This window comes from Lemur catta, chromosome 15 (genome assembly GCF_020740605.2).
Source record: "Lemur catta isolate mLemCat1 chromosome 15, mLemCat1.pri, whole genome shotgun sequence".
Classification (NCBI taxonomy): domain Eukaryota; kingdom Metazoa; phylum Chordata; class Mammalia; order Primates; family Lemuridae; genus Lemur; species Lemur catta.
Window position 1 is genome coordinate 34,705,862 of NC_059142.1, and position 26,838 is coordinate 34,732,699.

The following is a 26,838-nucleotide window of genomic DNA, read 5'->3' on the forward strand; positions in this document are numbered from 1 at the left end:
TCATTTGCATACCACACACACACACCAACTCAGACTACCTCCTTCCACAAACACCCAATGGGCAAATTCCCCTCCTTCCCAGCCCACCTAAGCCCACCTTCCACCCCATCCAGGGAAACAGACAGACTGACAGATCCTGGGGCTTTGCTGGAGCGACAGGAGAGCAGCGAGGGGCGTGTGTGTGTGTGTGTGTGTGTGTGTGTGTGTGTGTGTGTGTGTGTGCGTGTGTGTGTGTGTGTGAGTTTTGGGTAACAACAAAGACTGAGGGAGAGGGAAGAGGGAGGGGAGAGCACGGGGAGAGGGAGAGCGAGCGAGAGCGCGAGAGCAGGTTTTGCCTGGAAGGCAAGACTCGCGGCCAATCAGCGCGCAGGAGCCTCCCTCTTCGACTCCACTATTGAGTCTATAACCGGCTGGCCGGGCGGAGCAGGCAGCATTTGACTGTGGCTTGGGACGCGAGGAGAGGCGTGCAGCGACCGCCGGCCGGCCGGCGATGGTGTAAACCCCCTCCGCCTCCGCCTCCCCCGAGACGCGGCCGGGCCCTCCCCTCGCCTTCTGGACACACACCCCTGCTTGGTCCTCTCCGCCTCCCCTGCGCTCCGGTCCGCGTCGGCGCTGCTCCGCGGAGGCCAGCCCCAGGGAAGCGCAGCGCCCGCCAGGATGAGTGGCTCCTTCGATCGCAAGCTCAGCAGCATCCTCACCGATATCTCCAGCTCGCTTAGCTGCCATGCGGGCTCCAAGGACTCGCCCACCCTGCCCGAGTCTTCTGTCACTGACCTGGGCTACTACAGCGCTCCCCAGCACGACTACTACTCGGGCCAGCCCTACGGCCAGACGGTGAACCCCTACACCTACCACCACCAGTTCAATCTCAATGGGCTTGCAGGCACCGGCGCTTACTCGCCCAAGTCGGAATATACCTACGGAGCCTCCTACCGGCAATACGGAGCCTACCGGGAGCAGCCGCTGCCTGCCCAGGACCCAGGTCAGGACCAGGGGGGTCGCCCGGAGGGTGGGGGACACTGGAAGGTTCCCGAGGGAGAGAAAGGTGGGGAATAGAAGCTGAAATCCAGGGAAGCCTTGAGGGTAAGAGACGTACTGCCTGGAGTTAGAGAGGGTGGGTGAGATGACCCCTAAAGGGGCCAGGCCACCTTCCAGCCCAGAGACTGCGAGAGTTTGGGGCACGGTGCGCGCTGTGCGCCGCGATCTCGGGTGAGGATCCGGGCGAGCTGGAGAGGGCGGTGGATTGTCAGGGAACCTCCTAATCGAGGTGATTTTGCGGGCACTTCAGATCGAGTCGCAGAGGACTGGAAGCTCTAGAGACCCTCCTTCGGATGTGAGATGGGGAGACGCGGAGTAGTGAGGGGGACACGGAAAAAGATTCACCAAAGTCACGGGAAAATGGGGGGAAGCAGCGACCGAGAGGCAGAGAAGCCGAAAAAGAGAAAGGTGGAGACAGCAAGAGAGAAAAAGACTGAGTGAGAGAAAGGACGGAAGAAAGAGAGGAAAGGAAGGAAAGAAAGAAGGAAGGAAGGAGGTGAAAGAAAGAAAAATAAAGAGAATCTGTACTATCCCTTGCAACTTTCTGAAAATCTAAAACTACTCTAAAATAAAAAGGTCAAAGAGGGGGGCGGGAAGAGCGAGAGAACAACACCGACAAGGTGGGGCTGAGACGGGGGCGGCCGGCAGACGGCGGCGAGGGGCCGCGAGGCCGGTCGGCCAGCCGGGAAGGCGTCGTGAGCAAAGCCGCGCGGGTCCTCGCCCGGCGGTGGCTGGCGCTGGGGACCGCGCTCCGGGGGCCGGGCGCGGAGCTGGGAGCGCCGCGTCGCGGGCGGCCGCCGGCTCCAGATCTGTCGCCGTGGCTCCCTCCTGGGCCTCGGGCGGCGGAGCGCGCAGCCTGGAAATCCCGGAGCGAGTCGGTGGGCCGGAGGGAGGGCGTTCCCCGGGGCCCTGGCGGGCGCCGAGTCGCAGCCGAGGCTGAGCGGCCCCCGCCCCCGCCCGGTTCGTTCCCGCAGTGTCGGTGAAGGAGGAGCCGGAAGCTGAAGTGCGCATGGTGAACGGGAAGCCCAAGAAGGTCCGAAAGCCGCGCACGATCTACTCCAGCTACCAGCTGGCCGCCCTGCAGCGCCGCTTCCAGAAGGCCCAGTACCTGGCGCTGCCCGAGCGCGCCGAGCTGGCTGCGCAGCTGGGCCTCACGCAGACACAGGTTGGTGTGGGTCGCTCGAGGGCCGCGGGGGCCGGCTGGGGGCGCGCGGGAACTCCGGGTTCCCCAGTCGCTGCGGAGCCTGGCTGGCCTTTTAAGGGCTCTGCAAGCTCCTGGAACTCTTGTCTGTGGGAATGGGGGCCTGCAAGTCGCAACTTCTGCCAGAAAGTTGTGGGTTAGCACGTGTACAAGTGTACATAGTTGTGAACCCGTGCAACTGTGTATGTCTGTCACGGGGAGAGGTGCCCTCCTTCTCTACCCCAGAATCCCCAGCTCCCAAGTCCCCCTGCAGTGCGGGTCACTTAGCAGAAGTCCACCCCATGCTTCCCCTCCAGGCTAGGTATGCATGCGTAGGGTGTATGTGTACATGTATACGTGGGGTACGAGTTTGCACACATGCTGCGGGTCTGCATGCAGGAGAGGATGCTTCCATAGGGAGTGCGATCCTTCAGGGGTCATTGTTTGTAAAGATGGGAGCACATGTGTGTGACTGTGCACCCTGGTGAGTGGACGTACAAAAATGCGTGCTTTCATCAAAATACCACATTCCTGCCCAGCACCCAAACGCTGCACCCCGGCCTCTGCCAGGAGCCAGGAGGAGAAGCTCCCATGAGTTCCCCCAGGAGATGGGGACTCAAAAATGGGAGGCCCACCCCCACCCTCAGTCTGTCCCTAAAGCCCCCAGCAGCCTGTCACTCCTCAGGGGAGGAGTGGCAGATGCCTGGCCCCCTGCAGGTGTTGACAGGCAGCCTCCGTTGTGGCTGTGGCTGGCTGCGTGGGGACCAGGCCCTGGGAATCTGGGTCACCTGGTGAGGAGCTGATTCATTGTTTGTACCAGTCACAGGGTGGGGAGCGGCTGGGGGAGGGGGTGATACCCCAAGCGAAATTTGGGGAATCATGGCTCATCTGCTCCTGAGTCCTCAGGTCACCCCCATTCCCAAGCTGGAGCCCAGCAGGACTTCTCCATGCCCGAGCGTGTGAACCTGGGCGCTCGTGTCTGTGGGTGTTTGTCTGGGTGGGTCTGTGTATGTGCGTGTCTTTGCAGTGTTAGCCTGCTGTCTGTGTGAGGCTGTGATGGGCGAGTTGCTGAGTAGGGAGACGCGGATGTGGGTGTGTTTGTCTCTGTGTACCTGTGCGCCTCCACTTCTGGGTATCTAATGTGAACCAAGTGCCATAGACTGCCCATCTCCGCCTGGACTGCCTTCTATTGAGTGCTTACTGCATACCGGGCGACGTTAAGTTTCTTCTATGTCGCAGCTTATTTAAGCCTTGGAATGACCATGTTGGGGAGGTAATAGTTCAGTCCTCATCCTCATCCTCATCCTCCTTTTGCAGATGAGAAGAAGGCAAGAACCAGAGAGGTTAAGTAACTTGCCCAAGGTCACACCTAGTAAGTGGCAGAGCAGAAATTGCACCCAGGTGGTCGAATGTTCCTAACCACGGTTCTCTCCCAAATGGAAGGAAGACAGGCATGTGGCAGTCAGGACCACCTGGGTTTTACCTGGTGCTTGTGTGAGACTGGGTGCTGGTCTTGTCTTCTCCGGGCTGGGTTCCTCTTGGGAGTTCTTCCTCAGCATTCTGAGAGGCTAACCAGCTACACTTCTCTTTTTTGGCCCAGGTGAAAATCTGGTTCCAGAACCGCCGCTCCAAGTTCAAGAAGCTCTACAAGAACGGGGAGGTGCCTCTGGAGCACAGTCCCAACAACAGCGACTCCATGGCCTGCAACTCACCACCGTCACCCGCCCTCTGGGACACCTCCTCCCACTCCACTCCGGCCCCTGCCCGCAGCCAGCTGCCCCCACCGCTCCCCTACAGCGCCTCCCCCAGCTACCTGGACGACCCCACCAACTCCTGGTACCACGCACAGAACCTGAGTGGACCCCACTTACAGCAGCAGCCGCCTCAGCCGGCCACCCTGCACCACGCCTCCCCCGGGCCCCCGCCCAACCCCGGGGCTGTGTACTGAGCACCCACCTGGCCTGCACCCCCCAACGAAGGACCCCGGGACCAGGCAAGAGGCGCCTCCGTCCTAGCTGACACTCAGGAATAATCGAGGAGCACAGGGGAAGGGCGCCCCCTTTCCCTCCTTCCTGCCCCTTCTTCCAGGGGCTCAAGAGCTTCCAGATGAAATTTGCATGGACCAAGGATGTCCCCTGAACCTCCCTCCCCCTGCCTAGACACTGGGGTGCCCCTCCAGATGTTGGGGCATTCTACCCCAGTGGGGACATCCGTCCCCCTTCTGCTCCAGGAGCCTGGATTGGCTTTCAATGGCTCATCACCTTCCAGCTTCTAAAACTCAGTACCTGTTCCCAGACTGTGGAGGGTTTGCAGGTCCGGTCTGGGCCGGGGCACCAGGCACTCCAGATCCTACAACCTGTCAGGCCTGGTTCCTCCTGTGTCACCTGTGGCCTCCCCCTGCTTGAGTGGCCCCTCTGCCAAAAAGACATCGGATGTCGTGACTGGGACTCAGGGTGGCGACCTGAACTAGCCCCCGCCCTGCACTTCTAGCCCTCATTTAAGATTTGAGGGTTAAACCAAAGAACCCCAAAGTGAGGGAATCTTTTAATATTTGTGGTTTAAGAGGAAAGAACTAAAGGAGCCGTCTCTCTCCTCTCTCCCCCTCTGTCCGGAGAGAAGGAGGGGTCGGTCTCAGATGTTTTTCCTAAGGACCTATTTCTTCTTCCATGTACAGGACTTTGCACAACTTTGGTTTTAAAAGCTGTTGAAAACTAGGAAAACAAAGGGCATTGTTAACAGATAGGACCAAATTTCCCCTTGCGCGGGCACCTCCATTCTGCCCCTGCCCCCCACCTCACCTCCTCCTCTCCCCCAGTAAGTTGGCAGTTTTGGCGCCAAACCCCACATCTCCAAGGAGACATACCAGGCAAGACAAACCCCCAACACCCCCTTTCCGGTGGCCTTGGAAACAGATCGCTCCCGAGCTAAAGGACGTCCAGCGAAGTGTGCAGGATAGAAGGGGAGGGTTCATTCGTACCTTTCGGGGCAAGGGGTGGCTGCCTGGAAGGCTGATGGCATTGCCTCCACCTCCCCAACCCCCAGACGTCCCCCCAAAGCTAACTTTCCTCCACCCCTGATGTGGTAAAGCATCAAGAAAAGGAGAGGTAGAAGACCATAGCGATATATAGAAATGTATTTTTTTTTTTTAAGAGCAACACAGAGAAGCAGCCTCCTCCCTGCTGTGGTTTCCTATTTATGTGACCCCGGTCCTCCTGGACGCATCTCCCCGTGTGCTGAGAGCTGAGAGAGAGAGTGGTGTGGGCTCTGGCTGCATTTGGGTTTTGTGGGAGGTGCAGGAGCCAGGAGAGACACGGTGGGTCTTGAAGAGTCCCACCCTGGGGGACAGGAACAAAGCCATCTCCCACCCCCTCCCAGCCTTCTCATTTCTGCTTTCTTACTGGACCCATCTTTATATATAATGTTAATAAAAAAGAAGAAAATAATCACTGAGCTCTGTGAACTGGAGGCCGGTGGCAGACAGCTCTTTCGGGGAAGGCCTGGGAGTTAGGAAAGGTGTTTGGTGGGGAGGGACCTCTGAGCCTCGAGGGGCTCCTAGGGACACAGAGTCCCAGGGAACCCACTGCGGAGATGTGGGCTAGGCCTGGCCCTGGTGGCAGGTGCTCCTGACCCCATGGCTGCCCCCAATCTGGGCCGGTCTGGGTGGGAGGCTCCCAGCCGTGGCCTCCCTGACTCCACTCTGCTTGGTGGCGTGGCGTTCCCTGTCAGCCAGCTCCCTGGGCAGCGCCGCCGCCGGGTGACCTCCAAGCTACTCTTTGATCTTGAGCTCACATACAGACATGCTTGCACACGTGTGTAAACCCCCTGCCTCCACGCCCAGGCACTCCCGGCCCCTCACCCTCCTTCTGCCCCTTCCAGCTTGGGGTGAGGGTGGAGCACAGGGACACCACTGCTCCCACAGCTGGCAGGGACCTGGGCCACTGGGATCCAGGCCAGGCCAGGAGATGGTGGGGGTGGGGAGGCTCTGTGTTTACCTTCTTGGGGAGGGCTCAGGCCCTGACTCAGAGCCTTCTTGCTGTCACCACCCTCCCCTCCCTAGGTGCTCAACACCAAAGCTCTGGAGACTGAGAGCTGGAGGTGGTAGAATGAATGGAGGTGTGTGCAAGTGACACATCCTGGCACAGATGGGAGACAGCGCCAATGTGTGCACACACCTGTGAAGCTACCTCCCTCTCCCGTACGCAGGAACCAAGACACAGAACAGTATCTCTCCATTGTCATGCACACACGGACTCCCATCTGAGGCCAATGTGTCATGTCTGCAGGCACAGCTGTAGACAGAAACACACGCCTGAGACACATTAGCATCACACAAACTGCAAAGCCAAAGCCTTAACGCCCAAGAGATATAGGCTCCCCCACACATAGGTGGCACAAACACTCAAGTCACCCGGTGTCACTCACACACACACACACACACACACACACACACACATGCATGCACAAGCGCACAGGCAGGGAAAACTCCCTGTAATAGAAAAAGTTGGATAGAAAATCAGCAACGCCACCCAGCAGCCAAGGTGACCCAGCTCAGCCTGGAACCTCCCTGTCAGGCCCTCAGTTTCCTCATCTGTCAATGGGGATAACAGTCCCCACCCTGTTGGCTGGGCTGTTGCGAGGCGCAAAGCCTCATAAAGAGGAGAAGGCAGAGTGGGTCTCAAGCTCACGAAAGGACTTGGGACACAGTCACAGCCATGCAGATGAGGGGCTCTCCTGGCAGGGCTCCAGAGCTGGGGGCACCCAGCCCCCCTCCATCCTGCTCCCTCTCAAAGGCAGGCCCTTCCCTCCCCCCATGCTCCAGGGAGGCGGGAGCGAGGAGGGCCTCCAGCCCACAGCCGCCGCCAGCCAGCCGGGCTGGCAAGGGTTAAGGTGGCAGCTGCCAGGCGGGGCTGAGCCGAGCAGTTTGGTTTGAGGGCTGCGTGCAGGCAGAAGCAGCGAGGCGGCAGCCGGGCAGACTTGCTGGAGACACTGCATTTTATTAGGGCTGGGCTGCCAGCAAAGGGAGGGAGAGGGAAGAGAAGGGCAGAAAGAGAGAGGAAGGAAGGAGGGAGGCTGGGCGGGCAGGCAGGCGGCTTCTTCGGGATGAAAGGATGTTGTAAGCTCCCTAATTCCTCCCAGCTCATCCCTGCTCTGTCGGGCTGGATTAACTGCCCAGGTGACCTCCTGCTGGGGTCAGCCCCACCCCTGACCTCCCCTTCCTCCTCTCCTCACCTCTAGGCCAGGCAGGTCGCCCTCTTCACCAGCCCTGGTGGGGGCCCCCCAGGGAACAGGGGCCTGGGTGCGGGACCGGGCAGGGTGTCCAGCCCCTCTCCTGCCAGGTGCTTCTTAACTACACCCATTGCCTCATGTTGACCTTCAGGGAAGAAGGTGGGTGTGCTAGGGAACCCCGGTCTGCCCTGAGGGTCACTGTTCTCCAAACCTTAGAAACAGCTGGCATTTGCTAAACTCCTACTTGGTGCCAGGGACTTCGCATGTGATCTTCACAACAGCTTGGAAGGTGGGTGGTATAGTGTCCATTTTTCAGATGGGAAAACTGAGGCTAGAGAGGTTCAGTCTCTGCCAAGTTCACCTAACTAATACTTGGCAATGCTGGGATTTGAACCCAGGTCTGTCTGGAGAATGAGTGCTCTTAATGAGCTTTTTGGAATCTCAGTTTACTAAGGCGCCCCAGGGCAGAGTGTCCAGAGCTGGACCCACTGCAGCCGCACCCGCCCCAGCCACCCAGCCCTCCTTCCTGGGTTCATCCCTCGGAGGAGAATTGGAGAGGGGAGGGCTGCTTCCCCAGGGCTGATCCTAGGAAAAGCTTAATGCTGGGGTCAGGAATGTGCACGCTGGAGTCAGGAGTCAGCTGACCTGGATTTGTATCCTGCCTCCACTTTATTGGCTGTGTGACCTTGGGCAAGTCACTTAACCTTTCTAAGCCTCAGTTTCCTCGTCTGTAATGTAGGGATAATGCTACCTACCTGGCAGTGTTGTCGAGAGGATTAAATGGGATAATGTGAGTAAAATGATTAACAAGGTACCCAGCAGATGGTGAGTCGTACTCAGCTCATGGAAGTGGCTGCTGACAATGGTGACGGGGAGACGGGGCTCACTCCCCACCCACCTCGCCTCCTGCCCCATCCAACCCTCCACACCCCAGATTCGGCCCCCAGACCCCTGCTGCACTGTCCACATTGGTTGATCCACCCCTCTCTAGGTGCACTCAAAAAAGGAATAAGTCAACCAATATTTATTGAGCACCTGCTGTATGCCAAGCACTGCTCTAGGGGGCAGCCCAGCAGATGACCAAAGCCTGGGGAAGGAAGGCACAGACCCTGGGCCAGGAGCCCCAGGGCCAGAATCAGACCCACCCTGGAAAGGCCCGCAGCTGGGCACATGTGACACAGTCCAGGGGGGACAGGACGGACTGTCAGAGGAATGGGGCAGGGCAGCTGGGGGTGAGTGGGAAGGAAGCTTTGGAAGACTTGATGGGGAGAGGTGGCATTTCAGTTATGCCTCAAAAGAAGATGAGAGTCTAGGGAACATACTCCTTGGAGACCCCAATAGCAGACTGACTCCCCCTCCAGGACTCCATGAAGCATGAGGCTTGTGGGAGAGCCTGAAAGCAGCAGCCTCATGGGTCATGCTAGGGCCACTGCGGGAGGGAGGCGGGCATGGGCCAGAGGGTCCCTAAATCCTTTCCTGGATGCTGGGCTCAGAGAAGGACCAGGGTCTGGCTGCTCGCAGCCCCTCAGGTGTGCTGGAAGATGCCCTCACATCTTGCACTTGGGGGTCAGGGGGAAGCTCCAGGCCCTTTTGGGGGGAAGATAGCTCCTGCCCTTCTCGCTTGGGGAGGTGGATGAGAAGGATGGTCTCCAACCCTGTTTCTGAGCCCCCCTCCTTGGAGGGCATCCCAGGGACTAGGGATCTTAGAGACGCCACCCAATTCAGTCCCCCTCAGCACCACGCTGCACAGAGGCTGGGGTAACGGGAGTGAAATGGCGGGATTCTGAGCAGCTGAGAAAGGACCCTTGAGGTTCAGCTCCCAGCCCCTCCCCTAGCTTCCAAGACCCTAGGTGAGGGTCTGTTTGGCTAAGCCGGTTGTATTGTGTCCTGCCAACTGTCAGAAGGGAAGGGGAGAAGGGAGGAGGGGGGAGCAGTAGGGGGGGCTCCAGCCAGCACCCTGGCCTCTGTTTTTCCAGCTTTAATTGCAGCGTTAATCACCTTAATAAGCTGTTTACCAACTACCCAGCAGCCTGAGACTCAGAAGCCAGAAAGTGCTTGGAGATGAGTTTCTGAGGCCCTAGGGAATGGGGGCAGGAGGAGGATGCTGGGGGGCCTGGTGGGGCTGGGGCAGAGGGAGCAGGTGAGGGGCTTCGGGAGAAGGCAGGGCCAGGAAGTCAGGGACGCCAGCCTTGTGCTCTTCCAGGGGGCCCCACACCCCACCCCCAGAGGCCCTTGAGGTCACTTCCTTAGGGAAATCTTTCCCAATCTCCAACCTGGGTCCCCAGCCCCTGTCTTTCTCTTGTCCCTCACTGCTTGTCACCTCCAACTCAGGGACTCTTTCCAGGCTCTGTTCTCTCTGCATGGAGGCAGAGTCTGCATGGCGCCTCCTTTATTGCTCTGCCCAGCTCATAGCTTGGGCACGAACCACGTAGAGTAGTTTTGCTCACCCTGGGGAGGGCTGCTGGGCTGTAAGGCGAGGGGCCTGGGGATGCCTTTTATACCAAGGTCTCTGCCGCAGAGCTGGGGAAGGACCTGAATGGGGGCTTCAGGAATGAGGGCAGGGACTTGGGCATGTTCCCCTGGTCACCTCCCCCACCCCCACCCCATGCCTAGCACAGGCTGGAATGACAAGATGCTCGGTGAACATCAGATGCATGAAGGAATAAGTGAAGCGATAGCTCTTGGGACCCTTTGCACAGTCCCTCTCTCAGCACCAGAGGAGGGGCTGTGAGGCTGAGGGGGAAACGATCCCCGCCCCTCGCTAGGCTGTTGGGTGTGAAATGGGATATGCCAAGAGCAAAGCCCAGCACCCAGTGGCTACTCCCGGGCCACTGTAGAAGTTGACAGTGATTACACTCTCACTGGGTATTATCTCATCTAATTATCAGGAAGCAGGCCCAGAGACTGTGTGACTTACCCAAGGTCACATAGCAAGTGAGGGGCAGTGCTCTGAGCGCTGGGGCTCCTCTGCCCACACCAGGCCGCATCTAGACAGGCGCTACTGAGTGGGCTCTCAAGCCCTGCAGAACTGAGAGTGTCCCCCGGATAACAAGCAAGTGGCCCCGACGTTCTGAGGCCCCCGCATGCTTTTCTTCAAGTGGCCTGGTCAGCTGGGGAGTCTAGGAGGCTTCCTGGGGGTGGGAGAAAGTACAGACGGCCTGCTGAGCCCTCAGAGAGCTCTGGGAAGCTCAGAGGCCCAGGAAGCACTTAGGAAGGGTCTGGAGTCCCCTGGCTGCTCTCTGCCGGAGGGAGGTGGGAGTCAGAGAAGAGGGGCATGGGGCCAGGGCAGCAGGACAGGCACCCTGGAAGAAGTCAGACCTGGGGAGGGGGACTGAGGGGGGTGGGGCCTTGAGGCCCAAATTCCTGGGTTGTCTCCTGGGGCAAATCGGAGCAGGATTGGAAGTGTCTGCTGAGTAAGCAGGGAACAGAGACTCCACACCCTGGAGGATTAGCTGGAGCAGGGGGAAGGGCGTCCCCCCACCTCAGGCAGTTCACCTAGCACCTGGCAAACGGCAGCAGCCTGCCCTTCCCTGCGCACTGAAGGCGCCTGGCCACGTCATGCAACGCGTGTGGCACTGTCCCACGCCCACCCCTGGGGCCAGTCAGGCCTGCCCTACACTCAGAAATAACTGATGGAAGTGGTGGTGGGGGTGGGGGTGGAGGGGAGGTGGTGTGCCCTCAGCTGGGGGAAGGGAGGCAGCTGAAGAAGTCAGAAGGCCAGAGGGAGCAGGAGGCAGGCTGGGAAGGAAGGAAAGCAGAAGGAAATTGCTCCCAAGAGCGGAGATCCTCCTGAGATCTGAGCAAGGGACGGTCCTAACCAAGGACCTTACTATATGCTTGGCCCTAAGCCAGCAGCTTTCACAGGCACTATCTCATTTAATCCTCACAACTGCCTAGCAAGGTCAGTGCCATTATTATCCCATTTCACAGGTGAGATAACTGAGGCTGTGTAACCTCAGGTCAGTCACTTGCCCTCTCTGTGCCTTACTTTCGCTCATCTATAAAATGGGGCTAATCGTATTTCTCTTGTAGGGCTGCTGAGGAAATTAAATACTATCACACATATAAAGGGCTTAGCACAAAGCTTGGTACAATCACGAGAGCTCAACGAACTCATCAACTTTAGATGAACTCGGCCATGGGCAGTTAGTTGACCTGGGGAGTTCTACAACCCTCAATGGGCCCAAAGTGGACCCTTCCTCCCCTGTGGGGGGAGGTCTCATATAGAATTCCTCCGTCTGCTGGGAAAGTGCTTTCTTGTTTCCAACCTAAGTCTACCATGCTTCAGATATAATGGAAGGACAACCACCTAGGAAAGAACCATGTGCCTAGCACCAGCAGAATGGATGATGACAGGGGTTAATATAATATATGTCAGTTACTAATCAGCTAAAGAGCTGTTCTCCACATCTGTATGCTTACGGTATTTTATTGTCTCGTGTTTCCATTATAAGAGGAATATTTTTCATTATTTATTGCTATACCAGAGAATAGCTACTGATATATTTATCTTGTATCTAGCCACTACACCAAAATTCTCTTAATTCCGAAAGTGTTTTTTTCCTCCAGAGTTTCTTGAGTTTTCTAGGTATATAATCAAATATCAGTAAAAAGAAATAGTTTTATTCCTGATTTTTTTTTTGCCTAGTTGGAGAAATTCTGGAGTTGCAGGAAGGGTAACCTTCCATGAATGAAGTCAGGGGCCTTGTTTGCCTCTGCAGGGCTCCCCAGCGGGCTCTGGATGGCCTCGCCTCTTCAGGCACCTTTGCACCGGAGGTGCCCAGAGGGCTGTCTTGGGGAGCACAGCCAGACATCCTCACTCTTTTGACAGCCTTCTGCACAACTTCCTGCACACTTCGCAAAGCAGCTTTTGTCCAGCCCACCACCCACGCTACTGGATGTCTCTGTGAGACAGCCCACACCAGGGCTTCGCTCACAGGTAGCCCCCAGCCGAGAAAGATGCTTGGTGGGAATAGAGGCTCCCAAGCAGAGAAGAACTACGGAGAAACAAGGGTATTGGGCAAGCTTCCTCATGGATAGAGAAAATTTTCCTTGCTTGGCGGTCAGAGATACTAATAACTACTAATCCGTGCTGAATCCTTAGTGTAGTCTAGTACCTTTTATATTTTAACTTGTTTAGTCCCCACAACAACTCTCTGAAGCACATGCTGTCATCTTTATTTTCTAAGTGAGCAAGGTGAGGTACAGAGAGGTTAAGAAACTCACTCGAGGTCATGGAGTTGGACTTGAACTCAGGAATCTGGCTCTTTATTATTTTGTGTTCCCAAGGGTAGAACTACCCCCTTGAACATTGTGTGGTAAACTGGTGGGAAAGAGGGGAATTTAGGGATATGGGAAAGAGAGACATTTCTGGCACCAAATGGGTGTAGCCAGGGTGAAGGTATAAACCACGGTATCTCCTGGGATACCTGGTAGATTTCATAACTTCCCAAGGGTACACTCTCCCGGTCTCCACGACCTTTGGAGGCATCATTGTTATCATTATCCCCACTGCATAGGTGAGGAAATAAAGACCCAGAGAGGTAAAGTGACTTGCCCAAGGCCTCTCAGCTGAGGGCCTGCATCCCAGAGTAGAAATCCATGAAGATTCTCTGAAGGAGGAGGTAAATTTTTTTTTTTGGAGACACAGTCTCGCTCTTTTGCCCTGGCTAGAGTGCCGTGGCGTCAGCCTAGCTCACAACAACCTCAAACTCCCAGGTTCAAGCAATCCTCCTGCCTCAGCCTCCTGAGTAGCTGGGACTACAGGCATGTGCCACCATGCCCGGCTAATCTTTTCTATATATATTTTTGTACTTGTCCAGATAATTTCTTTCTATTTTTAGTAGAGACGAGGTCTCGCTCTTGCTCTAGCTGGTCTCGAACTCCTGACCTCGATCGATCCTCTGGCCTCAGCCTCCCAGAGTGCTAGGATTACAGGCGTGAGCCACCACGCCCAGCCAGTAAATTTTATTAATATTTTTCAAGGGGGCCGAGGGGACACTTCTTATTGCTCAGATCGGACTCATAAGGGACTGGGAGTGGGAGGGACTCAAAGGTCAGAGATGTGTCCCAAGGCAGAATTCAGGGTTTGGAGAGGGTGGCAGGAGGACTTGAAGAGGTGAGGCAAAGACCTGGGGTCACAGGGGGTGGGAAGAAGCCTGCATTGGTGGATCCAGCTGATCCCCCTGGGCTCGGGGAATGTGACAGGAGCTGGGCAGAGGCATGTCAGGAGCCTCCCCGCAGTCTGGCTTCCCCCAGGATCTGTTGGAGCAAAGAATTCCCAGCGGCTCCAGGGCTGGGAGGAGGAGTTTGCAGCAGGCCCCAGCTTGCAGAGACAGAGACAGCAGCTCCTGGGTCCAGCCCTAGAGGAGTGGTCTCGTGGCTCTGCGGCAGGCAAGGCGGGCAACAGGAAGGGCACAGCCTGGCACGGGCTGCCCCCATCCCCTCTCAGTCCTCTGCTCAAGCCCACGCGCTGAGCCCCTCCACCCCAGACAGGGTGGGAGTATCAGGGTTGGAGGAGGGGTGAGCAGGCAGCAGAAGAAACCACCGAGCCGGGAGCCCCAGGCTGAGAGGGGAGGCCAGTGCCCTGCTCCCCCATCTGAGGGAGGAGTACACGTCTCCATGGGGCAGGCTAACGTGTAAAACAGGACAGAGAAGGTGATCGTGGGGCGATTCCAGGGAACCTCGTGATGGAGGTGGGACAATCCAGATGCCAGGGCTGCCGACCTCATTATTTGATCACTACGGTCCTCGTCAGCTGGAGTGGGGAGGGTTAGAGAGTGGGGGCCACTGGCCTGCGTGAAAAGGATCCTCCTTAGGTTTGACCCAAAATTCAACTAAACCCTGAATGGGGGGTGGCTCATATGGAGCTGAGAGGAATATATTCCACAGAGAGCGGCACCCTCCCCTGGAAATGAAGTAATCTCTTCATCTTGGGGCCAGAGAGGCTGAAGGCCTGGCATTGTGAGGCGCTGAATCAGAAAGCTTGATGTTTGGAGGAAGCTTGGGACCAACTCCTTTCCCCTTCCCGGACTGGCTAGACATGTCTCCCACAATGTCAATGGGGCTGAGTCCCTTACTGTCATCAAAGTATGAGGTTGGAAAGAGCTGCAGGATGCATCCAATCTGATGGGGGAGGCAGAGTCCTATACTCCGGGGGGAGCCTTTGGTCTGGTGGGAGACACAAGGTCTGCCTTACAAAGTCCCGGACTAGAGTGGAAAGTGGTGGCAAACACATGTTTAGCACCCCACTCCCCACCAGACACACACACACAGGATTTAGCAAGAGAAATTGTCTAAGTTTCAGAGAGGTTATGTAACTTTCCCAAGGTCACACAGCAATATCAGATCCAGATCTTTGGCTCCCAGAGCAGTGCTTTCTTCATCACTCTGTGATCTCAGGCCCCCTTCTCCCTCCCTGGGACTGGAGTCACTGTCAGGGCAGGGGAGCAAAGGGGTCAGTGGAGACATCCGAGGGAAAAGGCACTTAAGCCCCCCTTAACTAGGCTCTGCGGCAGGGCCAGACTCAATGGCCACATCTGGGAGCCATGGATCGTGCCAGGAAGGGCTGGGGACAGGAGTTCTTCTTGCTAGAGCTCAGGAAAAGAAGCGGGCAAGGCTTCAGGGAACAAAGAAAATAAAGTCATAATAAAATTATTGGGTTTCTGTGGCTGTTCAGCCTCCCTCCCCAACTGCTCACTAGGGAAGTATTCCCAGAAAATAGGAGATGGAGAGCCAGGAAAAGGGGAGGGAAACAGAACAGGGCAGGAGACGAGAGAGAAGGAAGAAAAGACCTGCCCCCCCCACCCCATGCACACGTATGCTCACACACTGGAAAGCTGGTCTGTATATTTTCGTCTGTTTCTGCCTATGTTTAAGTTCCTGGCATCTCCTTCTCAGTTCATCCCTCTGTGTCATGCTTGTCTCTGTGAGTATGTAAGTTTCGAGTGCATTTCTCTGTGCATGTCTGTGTACAGCCATGGGCATGTTTCATGCACATACACACATGTGCCTGTGTGTGCAGCTCTGCCCACTCTGTTTATCCTGTCGTGTATGCCTGCCTGCCTATGCATGTGACATCTTGGAAAAGTGTGTGCATGGGTCCCTGTGTCTGCTTGTCTCTGAGTATTTGTCTGGGGCCTTTGAATTTTGAGGTTTGGGGTAGAAGGGTCTTTTATTCCCCCTTTTTAACCAATCTGTGCAGGCCAGAAAAGGGGGAAGGGGAGGCAAGCAGAGGAGGCCACCTGGCCCTCTCTGAGCTTTCTCATCTTGGATGAGGAGAGACAGCAGTCAACCAAGGACTCACTGATGGAATTTCTCCCTGGCTCCCAGTACCAACTGCCATGCTACGCAGAGAAGGAGCTAGAAACTAGAGCTGGAGGAACCCCTCCTTGGAACGAGAAGATTAGATAGGAAAGAGAAACACTTTGGGGTCAGCAACTTTTTCTTTTCAAATATTATTGTTAAACATTACTCACCTCTTGGAACAGTGGCTCCCAGGTCAAGGGGGACCCTAGCCCCTTGGGAAAGGTTGCGAGTGTCTTTGTGGAGGCCTGAAGCCCATCCCCGCACCTTTGCTTCGGCCCCGGCCTCCCAACTCTCACCTCTAGTTGCCTCTCAGCTCCATCAGGTCCCCTTCTGCCTCCTCCCAGGCCGAATGAGCCCTGGGAAGGGAACGGTTATCCCAGGGAAAGTGGGGGTGGGGTGGGAAACACCTGTAGGACGCTTTTTGGGAGGAAGAGGCTTCAGTGGCCCTGATGACAGAAAGCGGAGAGGAGATTTGCTGCCACTACAATGGAAGGAATGGAGATTAGGCACCAGGCAGAAACTGGGAGACTTTTGGCAGGGGAGGAGAAAAATGGGTGCCTCATCGGCAACTTGGAAGCAGGAAGTCATTCTCCGCCTTCTCTAGCTTTCCCCTCTCTACCCATATCCCTTAGAAATTCTGGGGAGGTCCTTGATCTCCAAGGCCCCCCGTCTACACAGGCGTCAGCTACCCGGATAACATTCCATTGACTCTCTCTGGATACAATCCCAGAGGCAAGTCCAGGCATCCAAACTCAAATGAGGTTGGGAGCTGAGTAATCAGCTGCTATGGCTCTGCAGACATTTTGTCGGGGAACAACCAGCTCCCCACCCCCAGCTCCTCGGATTTGGGGGTGGAGGAGGGGCGGTCTGTCACTGGGTGTCTTTCCACCCCTGCTCCCACCACCACATTCTCCCTCTTCCCACCTGCAAGTAATTTGGCCAATGGGAGGGCAGTTAAGATTGCAGCATGGAATCCCTCTAGATCTGTGTGCATTTGGTGAGGAAGGGGCTACCTCCTTTCCCCCCAGACCCCGTGTGCCCTTTTCCTCCTCACAGCGGCAAATTACTTGTAATTATCTCACATTGAAAGCCTTCAGGAGCTGCTCCCAGAATTGCTTTAATTGAATTAATTGATCTCATTTTGTTGGGGGAAGCATGAGGGACATGTCTTAAAATAGTATAGGGGGAGAGGGAAGGAGAGTGACTCAGGAGGGAGGGGAAGCCCCAAGTCAGCTCTCCCGTGGCTGAGACCCTTGTAGGTGATAACATGCACCCTGGACATTCTCCGGACACATTTTCCCATTTTCCGGTTTCGGCTGATTTCAGATGCAATGTGCTACCGTCCCTTTTGCATCTGTGACGTTGCCTGTGTCCTGCTCTCAGGTGGTGGGGACCAGGGATGTGTTGAGCGCCAGGCCTGCCAAAGGCAGGAGGTGAATGGATGGCAGTATGGACTGCCCTCACCGTAACCCCTCCCCTTGCCCATAGTCATACAGCAGCTGGAAATGCCCTTCATTAAGTGCTTACTACGTTCCAGGCACCGTGTCAAGCATGTTACAAGCACTATCTCATTTTGTCATCACAACCATACCAGGAAGCAAGTCGTATTAGTATTCCTGTCTTGTGGGGAGGCTGAGAGAGAGGTTAAATAACTTGCCAAAAGTCACACAACTAGCAGGTGGCAGAGCTGGGACCCTTTGGAGGCCAAAGCCCCTGCTCTTAACCACTCAGTCTTGTTCCCCCTCCTGAGCCAATTTTCCCAGTGCAGCAGCTCCTCATGGGAGGAAACCGCTTGAAGGAAGGGACTGCAGCGGCACCTCCTCCACTGGGGCTCCAAGCCCATCACCACCCAGAGCCCGGAGAAAGCGGACCAGCTCCTAGTGGAAGAGAGATCCCCGTTTCCCCTGAAAAGGGCAGACAGGGGTAAGGAAGAGGGGGATGCTGTCAGCTCCGCTGGCCTCTGGCGGAGAGAGTAATTACACTCCTCCTGCTACTTAACTTTACAACCTGGGCTGTTGTTTTAACGATGCACTGTGTTGGGCTGTCCAATTAATCTCGCCTTTGGAGGCTTTCCGAGATGGGGCGGTAGATCTTATCTCGGGTCTGTAGAAAGAGGAGTGTGCAACCTGCAGTGGGAGGGAACAGTTGCCCTGAGGCCCTGTGGCCTCAGAGGAGACCCAGAGGAGGTATCTGGGACTAGGGCCACAAAGAGCTAGGGGAGACCAGGACCTGGGGGCAGGGGAAGGCACTGGAGGGAAGAGAAGATGTTTGGCCTCCCGTTCCTCACTGCTCCTGGATCTTGACTTTGGCCCACCTGTGCCATCTGCTATCCCCAAGAGAATCCTCCATGTGTGTTTTGGGGCATAGGGGTGGCTATGACCCAGACCCACTGAGGAACAGGGGCCAGGGAGGGACTGATTGCAGGCACCTGGAGATGGGGGGCTTCCCCTCTGCCCTACATATGACCCAAATGTGGGCAACTGTCTGGCCTGCTGGAGTTGGCTGGAAGTGCCCGAGTGGGATTTTCACACTGGGGCAGGCCCTGAGTTTGCAGCACCTGGGAACAGGTTTAGGCAGTAAGAAGGAAGCTGGGCTTGGGAGCTTTTCTTGCCTGGAATTGGAGGCCCCTCCCCCAGCCCCTCAGGCCAGGCTGGGGTGAATTCCCTGCATTATTCCACCCCCTGTCCTCAGCTCCCCCCACTCCCATGGCTCTCCTGATCCCTGGGGCTCTGGGCCTGAGGTGGGGTGCTGTGTCCTGCTGCTCCCTGGCTGCCCACCCTTCTCACCTGGCACTGACCCCCTTGGCCCGGGCTGGATTGGGGTCCCTTGGCCTGGCACTTGACTCAAAAGTGTCTGGTCAATTTGTCCAGCTCCCCGTTAGCCCGAAGCATCTGCCTCTGTCATCTTGGTATCCCCAGGATCTAAGGCAGAGCAGAGGATGTTTTTTGGGTGAAAAAGAATTCCTCTTCCTTCTAGTGTTTTCCATCTCCTCCTCGTCCTCCTTCCCCATGATGAGCTGAGGCCACTCCATGCCCAAGTAGCATACTTCTCCCGGTAGGACAGGGGTAGTTCAGTGGGTGAGTCCTCTCCCAAGGTGCACAGGGGCTGTCCCAGGGCTAAAGGTGGGGCATGGGGGTGTGAGGTACCTGGCTCCCTCCAGAACTGGGCCAGGAGAGAATCTGCTGATGAGGATCACTCAGACCTTGGTCATTCCCAGCGTGAGCACCTTCTGGGTTCACACTGGAGCATATGAAACTATGGACGTTAGCAGAACACTCCAGAGCTAGAACCACAGAGCTGGTGAGTGGCAGATGCAAATCTAGAATGCAGAACCTCTGACTCCTAGTTCAATGGCAGCCTAGTAGGATGGGAGAGAAGAGATGAGCAACCAGGCCCTATCCTGGAAAAGTCAGGTAACAAACACCTCGAAGCCAGGGCCCACATTTTTGCATCGTACAAACTTTAATCTCTGGAAGCTCCTGATGTGAAGGATGGTAAGAGCTTGGGGGCTGCTAGTCAGGTGGGTTATAAACCTGAGCAGTTCCTTTGGACACAGACGGCTGTGAGGAGCTGAATTGCCAGGCCTGCCCCACCTATTTGGGGATGTCTACACCTGCACTTATTCAGGGAGCTCGTTTTTCCCCATGTCCCCCAAAGTGTTACCCAACTGGGTTTCTGAGAGACAGCGTGCACGTGGGTTTTTCAGGTATTAGGGGTGGGGAAAGAGGAGGAGCTAGTCTGTTAATAAATACCTGTTGAATTCTATGGATAATTGGAGCCACTGTCTACCCAAACTGGGTTGACAAGGGGACAAGGGGGTTTGTTTAGGAGGAGAGCACAAATTACCCATGGCCCACAAACTCCACATTTCTCCACATCCCTTCTACTTCACAGGATGGTGAGTGGGTGTATTAGTTATGGGGGTAATGGGCTGACCTCCAGGAAAAATCAGACCCACTCTGGATATCCACTTCTGCTTTTGCTCACAAATGGGTTGGGCAAAGCCCAAAACACACAAAGGGAAAAAAAAATCTAGCTGGTTTTGACTCCAGGCTGTAGTGGGGCTGCAGTCCTTTCAAAGGGGTGGGGGGAGGGGAGAAGGAGGGGGAGGGGAGGAGGAGAGCTGAGGGGAGGAGGAAGGGGAGGGGAGTGGCAAGACCAAGGACCCTGGGGGCAGTTTCAACTCCAGTCAATGGCTCGCTCCAGAGCCTTTGTCCAGCTGGAGGGAAGGTGTCCAGTCCATGGTAGTGGTGGCAGGCAGTGGTTAAGGCTGAGGTCCTTAACATAGCTCTTTGGGTTGGGGGTACAGGACTCCACCCCATCCCTTTTCCTTCTCCAGCTCCTTGTCCTCGAGAGAGTACCCATCTGGAGCTGGTTTTCTCCCAGCCCAGAAGAGGTGCAGGTGGGCTGGGTCCTGGGCTTTGTAGGAGGGCTGGGGCTGACCCGCCCTGCCGCGGACTCACATCATCTGAGGCGGAGCCAGCACTTCTGGGGAGTGATGCTGATACCACGCTCCAAAGCTGTTGCCATAGCCACTGGTGGGCAGGGCCCCTGTCTTGGGTAGATCCCAGAGGGACGGAAGGGGCGGGGAGCAGGGAGACACCGAAGGGGTCCTCCCAGGGAAGTCCCCTTCCTGTCCTCCAGAGTTCTGCTTCAGGAGCTTCTTGTATTTGGAGCGTTTGTTCTGAAACCAGATCTTTACCTTTGGGAGAAAAGGGGAAGAACGGAAGATCAGGAAGAGTGTATGTGTGGAAAGGTTCCAGAAAGGGAAAGGGACCCAGCTGCAGGGAGCAGTCCTGGGAGTTGAGCAGAGGCTGGGGACATTTGCTCTGTTGCCTCAGAAGTCCCCTAAGTTCCTGCCTTTCAGCTAGTATCCAGTTCTCCGTCTGATGTACCCTCCTCTACCCGACCCCCCCATACTCACCTTTCAACACACATCTCCCCAATACTGAGACCAGCTATGAACACTCCCTGGAGAACTATGATGACAAGGCCAGGTAAACCCATTGGTCATTCACACCTGGGGGGTGAGTTCCCAGAGAACACACTGGGGAAGGTCAGAGCGCAGGAGGGATGGGACTGGCCCCACCTGGGTCTGAGTGAGGCCGAGCTGCGCTGCCAGCTGGGCCCTCTCGGGCAGCGCCAGGTACTGCGTGTGCTGGAAACGCTGGTTCAGGTGCTGCAGCTGCAGGCTCGAATAGATGGTCCTCGGCTTGCGCAGCTTCTTGGCCGGGGCTTGCGGGCGCCCGTCCGAGGGCTCCCGGGACAGCAGCGGCTTCTCAGAGTCTGGGGGATAGAACAAGACCGTCGGAGGTGGGAGGAGAGTGAGGGGGCAGGACGGGCTCGTTCGCATCTCCTCTGCATGCCGCCCGCAGACTGGCAAAAAACGCAGCCACCGGGCTCGCCCCCTCGGCCTTTCTCTGCCTTCCTCAAGCTCTTTTCAACCCCAGCCACTCTCGCTGTGCGCCAGGTGATACGGGACGCAGTTCTGCTCTCAGGGGGCTCAGAGCGAAGGGACCGCGGCGCCTGCGGTGGGAGGTCGGAGTTCAGCCGCTGCGGCGGCGCCAGCCAGGGGTAGGGTGGGGCAGAGAGGCTCGGTCGAGGGCTGAGCCCAGGCCTGGAGATGACAGAGGAAGGGCATTCCAGGCGGAGGGGACTCAAAAGCAATGCTCAGAGGCTAGAGATGGTGTCCGCGTGGCAACCTCTAGCTGCCACAATAAGGGTGGGTCAGAGGCCGGCTGAGCGGGCCTTGAATGCCAGCATCGCGGCGTGGAAAGTGACCTCCAGGGTTTGCCATCGTCTCTCCTGGGGCGTGCCCTGCTGGAAAAGTGACCATCTCTCCCCTCCCCCATGGCCAGCTGGGTTTTCAGGGACCTCAGAAACCGGGTCGGCGTGGAGCAGCCCCTTCCTCCGCTCTGCCGCACCTGCAGGGGGGTTCCAGAGTGGCAGGGAAGGTGAACCGAGGTCCGAGAGCGCGCAGCGCAGGCCGGCGGGGCCGCTCCTGGGTCGCTGCGGTGCCGCCGCGGGAGATCTGGTCACCTCCTGCCCGCCTCGCTCTCCTGGAATTTCGGCCGAGGGACAGCTCGGCCCTAGAATGCCAGCGTGGGGTGGGAGCGAGGGGTTTCCGTCCTTCCCAGCCAGCAGCCCCCAATCTGCGTCACTGTACGGGGACACAGGAGACCGTCCCAGGCGGATGGGAGGAGTAGGGTGGATGAAGCAGCCGAAATGCCCTCGGGCTTAGGGCAATGTTCGCGGCATTCCACGCGGGTCTGTCCCCCCACAACGTGAGCAGGGAGAACGCACAGCCCAGTGAGTGCCCAGACGTGGCTTTTGTCCGCCTTCGTACTCCCGCCCTTTCCCCCCCTAGCCGGGCACACACGTCAGGGTCCCAGCCCTTGGCCAGCCGCGGTCACCAGAGCCTTCACCTCCCCCGCATCCCTCACCCGTGGCCTGGGGCGCTGTGGGCTTCTCAGATCCTCCCTCCTCGACCCCTGCTTCAGCCAATTCCCAGAAAAACCGTTGGGTTTCCGCTCCCGCCCTCGCCTGTCCTGCCTACCCTGCCTCGACCCCACTGCTTGCAGCCCCGGGCAGGCAGCTGAGCGACCACCCGCGCCTCTCTGGCTGCGGGGACCGCGCAATTCGAGTGGTGACGCAGAGAGAGCAGCGCAGGCAGATCCGCTGCTGAACTCTCAGAGCCCTCCGCGCCCCAACTCTCCGAGCAGAGCCCCCCTGCAAGTTCCTTCCCTACAGCTGCCTTTCTCTACACCAGTTACAGCAAGTCACTACCGAATCTGTCCTGGTCGCGATAACCGAGCCCCAGGGCCTCGCTCCAGGCGCGACCGCACCAGCCGGCTCCACGAGCTGGCCGCACCGCTCCCTTGGAGGCAAACCTCTCCCTGGGGCGGCGGTGGACCTAGAGTGGAGGTAAAGGGGGACCCCAAGCTCTCTCTCACACCCCAATCACCCTTGTAGGGTGGGCAGAACCTGCCGTTTCCAGTAGAGAAATGCTCGAAAATCATTCTGAGGACATCTGTGTGTGTGGTTTTTCGTTGGATCAGGGAAAGTCGGGAAAGAAAATGGAACTCTCCACTCTGTTGTCCTTAGACCAAACAAAGGAAAGGCACGGGGGTGTGGAAGACAGGACTGACAATGCCGACCCCACTGCCAACAATTCTCTTAAGGACAAGGTCGTGTTATTCCCGTCCATTCCCCAAACACACCTAGGCACACACGCAGGCACACACACACAGATGTACCCTCTTAGCATACACTGAAGGAAAGTCCAAGGAATTCATCTGTAGCAACTAGAGCTACCCTCCACCCCAGGTGCCCCTATGCCAACCACACCCAGCAGCCTGCGAGAGGCAGCCCCAGTTCTTCCACAGAAGGCAGTTAACTTTTGGGGATTCTGAGGAAGTTCCCTAAAATCTACTTCCCTGGCCCCATGCGGTAAAAGACTATTTGCAAACCCCTGGAAAACAGGCTGTGTCCTTGACTCATCCGCACCCTGTCTTCAGGCCTCAGTTTGCTCAAATGTACATCAAGGAGATTGAACTCCAAAATCCTACAGTCACTTCTGGCTCTGAAGGTTTGTGAGCTCCTGTGTCAGAGCCACAGAGGAAGGGAGGAAGATGTCTTGGTCCTGGCTGACTCCAGCAAGGTCACCTAGTGGATGTGCATCCTTGGAAGAAACTGTGCCAAAGACAATTGTGGGGGCAATTAGATGAGGGCAGAGAGTGCAGGGGACCTAGTGTCTGACCGGAGCCAGTGCAGATGGGTTTATGAGCAGCGCCCATGCCCACATCGTGTGTCAGCTCAGCTGTGCAAGGCCCAGGACCAGGAAGACAGGCTAGCTTCTTAGCTTCATGGAAGCCTTCCAGTGAGCACTTTCTCAGGAGCTCAAAGTTGCTCCAGAAAACAGGAACTGGGGCCTAGCCTATCCCAAAGTCAAGGGGTGAAGATGACAGGGTTGGCCTGCTCCTTTGGCTGGGAGGCTGAGGTAGCCAGGGAGAGATGAGAGACTTCCAGACCAGCTTTTGGTTCCATTCTTAGAACAATGGATGGTGGGGTCCTAGCCCCAGATTCTGCCAGGCTAGCCTCCAGTCAAGGTCAGGCATGGTCTGAGGAGAGCTGGTAAGGCCAGGGGAGGGAGAGGAAGGAGCTCAGAATAAGCCTTGACATTTACAGCCCTCAAACCATGGTTTGATTTCTGTTTATGGGGGACAAGAGGAATGGGGAGAGGGGTTACAAGGGGAAGGAAGAGAGTGCAGGATGGGGCGAATCCTGAGGAAGGGGCTAGGCCCCCACCCCCACATCTGGATTGCTTCAGTTTTCCGTTACACATAGGTACACACCACGCAGCTGTTCCATGGGGTGGGGAGCCCTCCCGCCTGGCTTCACACAACTGCAAATCGAAACCAGGTCGGTTTTGAAAGGAGACCTAGACCAACTCGCCCCCGCCCCTCCCCCCGGCGTCTCCCGCCCCATCCCTTTGCCCTCCCCCCACCCCCAGATCCCGTGGAATCAGAGTAAGGTTTGAATCCTGTTAGCTGCGTCCAGCCAGGCGAGGGAGAGGTTTAGGGGCGCACAGGAGCCGAACCCCAGAAGTGGGAAGAGCCGCCGCGGCCGGACTTACCTGCCTCCGGTTTCTGTGGGTGCTCGGTGGGGCCACAGAGGGGCTGAGAAGGCGCCGCGGGTTGCTGGCAGGGCAGGTAGGAGTCCCTGGGGGTCGCTGGCCCGGTGTAGGGGTAGGACAGGAGGTGGCCATACGGCCTGGAGTAGGACAAATCGGGGGAGGCTGCGGTTGTGGGGGACAGGCCAAGCGGGTAGGCAGCCACTACCGACGGAACGGGGGCGAGGTCTGGGAAGACAGCTTTGGAGCCGTCCGGGCCAGGGAGGGGGCAGGGCAAAGAGGTCATTGCGGCCAGGGCCGGGACCGGGGCCGAAGGACCTAGGCCATGGCCCAGCACGTAGTCCGCTTCCTCCGCCAACTCTCTCTTTCCCTCGCCTCGGGCGTTGGGCCGGACGAGCCCCCCAGCCAGCCGCCCCCACACTTAAGATCCTGGGGAAAATGTCTCTCTGCGCCTCTTCCAGCGGAGAGCGCGCGCCCGGGAAAGGGGTTCCGGGGGGGCACCCCCCATGGCTTTCCCCTCCCCCCTAAATCCATGGGGCCCCCCTCCTCTCCTTCGGGTTCGGTTCCCGGGACCCGACGGGGGCCCCGCCCACCTAGACGCCCCAGATTGGCTGCTGCACGCGGTGACCTCACGGAGGCCCGGAGCCGGGACCCGCCTCCCTGGGGCAGCCCGCTGTAGGGAAATGAGAAATGGGAAATGGGAGGAGGACTGTGCACACGCTCTAGGCCCCTCTATCTCGGGGTCTTTTCCGAGAGGGGTGCCGGGGTTGGAGGTCGATTGGTGCAATCCGGGAACCGTGGTAATAATGGCAGAAATGCTACGGAGTTGGCGGGCCTGGATGCCCAAAGGGCGAGGGGAACTGCGCGGTGGGCGGTGGTACCGCGGCTGCAGGGACGCTGGGAACCTGCGTTCGCACTCTCCGGCTCTCGCGGGTCTGCGCAGCGATGCGGGTCCCGCAGCCGTGGACCTGCAAGGGAGTCAAGAATAGACAGCCAGTGCCGGTGGCTTATTCAGAGCGTCGGAATGCGCCGATGCCGAGCGCAGGCAGTTTGTTGGTAAACAGACGCCCGGGCTAGGAGGGTGCCGCGGGGCGCCTAGCCTGCCCGGCACGCGTGCGCCGCACACGCCCCCGCGGGGCGCCCTCGGCCCGGCACGCAGCGACCGCCGCGACTGCGCCTCGCAGTCCCCCGTGCCGGCTTCCGCTTCCGGCAGGGGCCCAGGCTTGGTTGCGACATCGCAGCTCCTGCAGGCCCCCGAGGCTGCAGGAGGGATCTGCCATCTGGGCTTTAGCTCGTGTGGCGCCCCGCCTTTCCTGGCGCCTCATGGGGCAGAAGCCTTGTATGAACTGGGACAAAATCCAGGAGTGGGAGATGAGTCCAGTTTGATGGCTTCTGGGAGGGCACAGGAAACACCACAGGCCAGTCTTCCTGGCCGCATTTTCCAAGCTCTGTGCAGGACCTACCTGTAAACATTAGTACCCATGGCCTTGATGGACACGTGTCCACACGTATACAACTACACAGGGACACCATTCAAATATAACATAAATACTAGCATCTACCAATGTACAGGTGTCTACACAGATGTACACACTAGCATCGTTCTATGAAAGGAGAGGCTCATTTATGGATCTGCAAACACATAGTGTAGTTGTGATTTATACACATATACACACCCAAAGATAGTGCTACCCCTGAATAAAAGTATTATGCAGTACTTGTCTCTTACACCCATCCGTGAATATACAAGTCAAATCACTGGTGTACATATTCAAAAACACAGAAAATCCAAGCACATGAGAATTTATGCATGTGTCCCTACCCGAGGAGCCGTACCTGTCCATGCACATCTAAGCTGCTTCATGTTAGGGGAGAGACAGTTCCATTCCCTGACCCTCCAGTCCTCACAGATTCCCCAGCATACCCGCACACCTTTTTCCCACTTGAGTATGCAACTTGACAGGCACATTCATGTTTTACTTTCATCATCTGGGCTCAGAGTTAAGGTAGCAGTCTCCGAATTGGGGGATGGGAGAGGACAAAGTTAAGAGGAAGAAGGAATCCTGGAAGAGTAGAAGAGGACACTAGGGGGTGACCAGGCCCAGGCCTTCTTGGAGAGACAGAAAATCAGCTGAAGGGGTGTGCAGGAGTGGTTGAAGCCCACAGTCAGGTGTGCTGCAGTGAGGAAGAGCAAGTCTACTTGAAACTGGACTCCCCACTGCAATGGCTAGAGACAGGTTTTTCCAAAAAACATTCCTCTGGCACCAGGTTTGGAGTTCTCCAAACTGAAGCCTTAGAGCTGGGAAGAAGAGGCTCTGGGGTGGGGGGGCTTCCTCTGAGCAGCTGGAGAACCCACTCCCTTCTCATCCAACAGGGTGTGGAAGTTTGGTCAGTAGAAAAATGGTTTTTCCATGTGGGACCACCTTTCTGTCTTTCCTACCAGCTGTGCCACCAG

The 26,838-nt window shown here is 57.1% G+C and overlaps 2 protein-coding genes across 2 annotated transcripts; one reads left to right on the plus strand and one right to left on the minus strand.

Annotated features, from left to right (window-relative positions):
• Window positions 1-429: 429 nt before the first annotated feature.
• DLX3 (distal-less homeobox 3) lies at window positions 430-5,308 on the plus strand. The gene is made up of 3 exons (XM_045526218.1): window positions 430-982; window positions 2,013-2,203; window positions 3,819-5,308. The coding sequence occupies exons 1-3, from the start codon at window positions 658-660 to the stop codon at window positions 4,164-4,166; spliced, it is 864 nt and encodes a 287-aa protein (XP_045382174.1). The 5' UTR covers window positions 430-657; the 3' UTR covers window positions 4,167-5,308.
• A 13,899-nt stretch (window positions 5,309-19,207) lies between these two features.
• DLX4 (distal-less homeobox 4) lies at window positions 19,208-25,055 on the minus strand. The gene is made up of 3 exons (XM_045526219.1): window positions 24,387-25,055; window positions 20,841-21,037; window positions 19,208-20,453 (listed from the first exon to the last, which is right to left on the minus strand). Exons 1-3 carry the CDS (start codon window positions 24,667-24,669, stop codon window positions 20,211-20,213), a joined length of 723 nt encoding a protein of 240 aa, XP_045382175.1. The 5' UTR covers window positions 24,670-25,055; the 3' UTR covers window positions 19,208-20,210.
• Window positions 25,056-26,838: the final 1,783 nt, after the last annotated feature.

What these genes read in the sequence shown, in the direction of transcription:
- DLX3 (XM_045526218.1), top strand. Translation starts at nt 658, where the DNA reads ATGAGTGGCTCCTTCGATCGCAAGCTCAGCAGCATCCTCACCGATATC. An exon ending in GCTGCCTGCCCAGGACCCAG is followed by an intron (nt 983 to 2,012) that starts GTCAGGACCAGG and finishes TCGTTCCCGCAG; the next exon opens with TGTCGGTGAAGGAGGAGCCG. An exon ending in TGGGCCTCACGCAGACACAG is followed by an intron (nt 2,204 to 3,818) that starts GTTGGTGTGGGT and finishes TTTTTGGCCCAG; the next exon opens with GTGAAAATCTGGTTCCAGAA.
- DLX4 (XM_045526219.1), bottom strand. Translation starts at nt 24,669, where the DNA reads ATGACCTCTTTGCCCTGCCCCCTCCCTGGCCCGGACGGCTCCAAAGCT. An exon ending in CCCACAGAAACCGGAGGCAG is followed by an intron (nt 21,038 to 24,386) that starts GTAAGTCCGGCC and finishes TCTATCCCCCAG; the next exon opens with ACTCTGAGAAGCCGCTGCTG. An exon ending in TCGGCCTCACTCAGACCCAG is followed by an intron (nt 20,454 to 20,840) that starts GTGGGGCCAGTC and finishes TTTCTCCCAAAG; the next exon opens with GTAAAGATCTGGTTTCAGAA.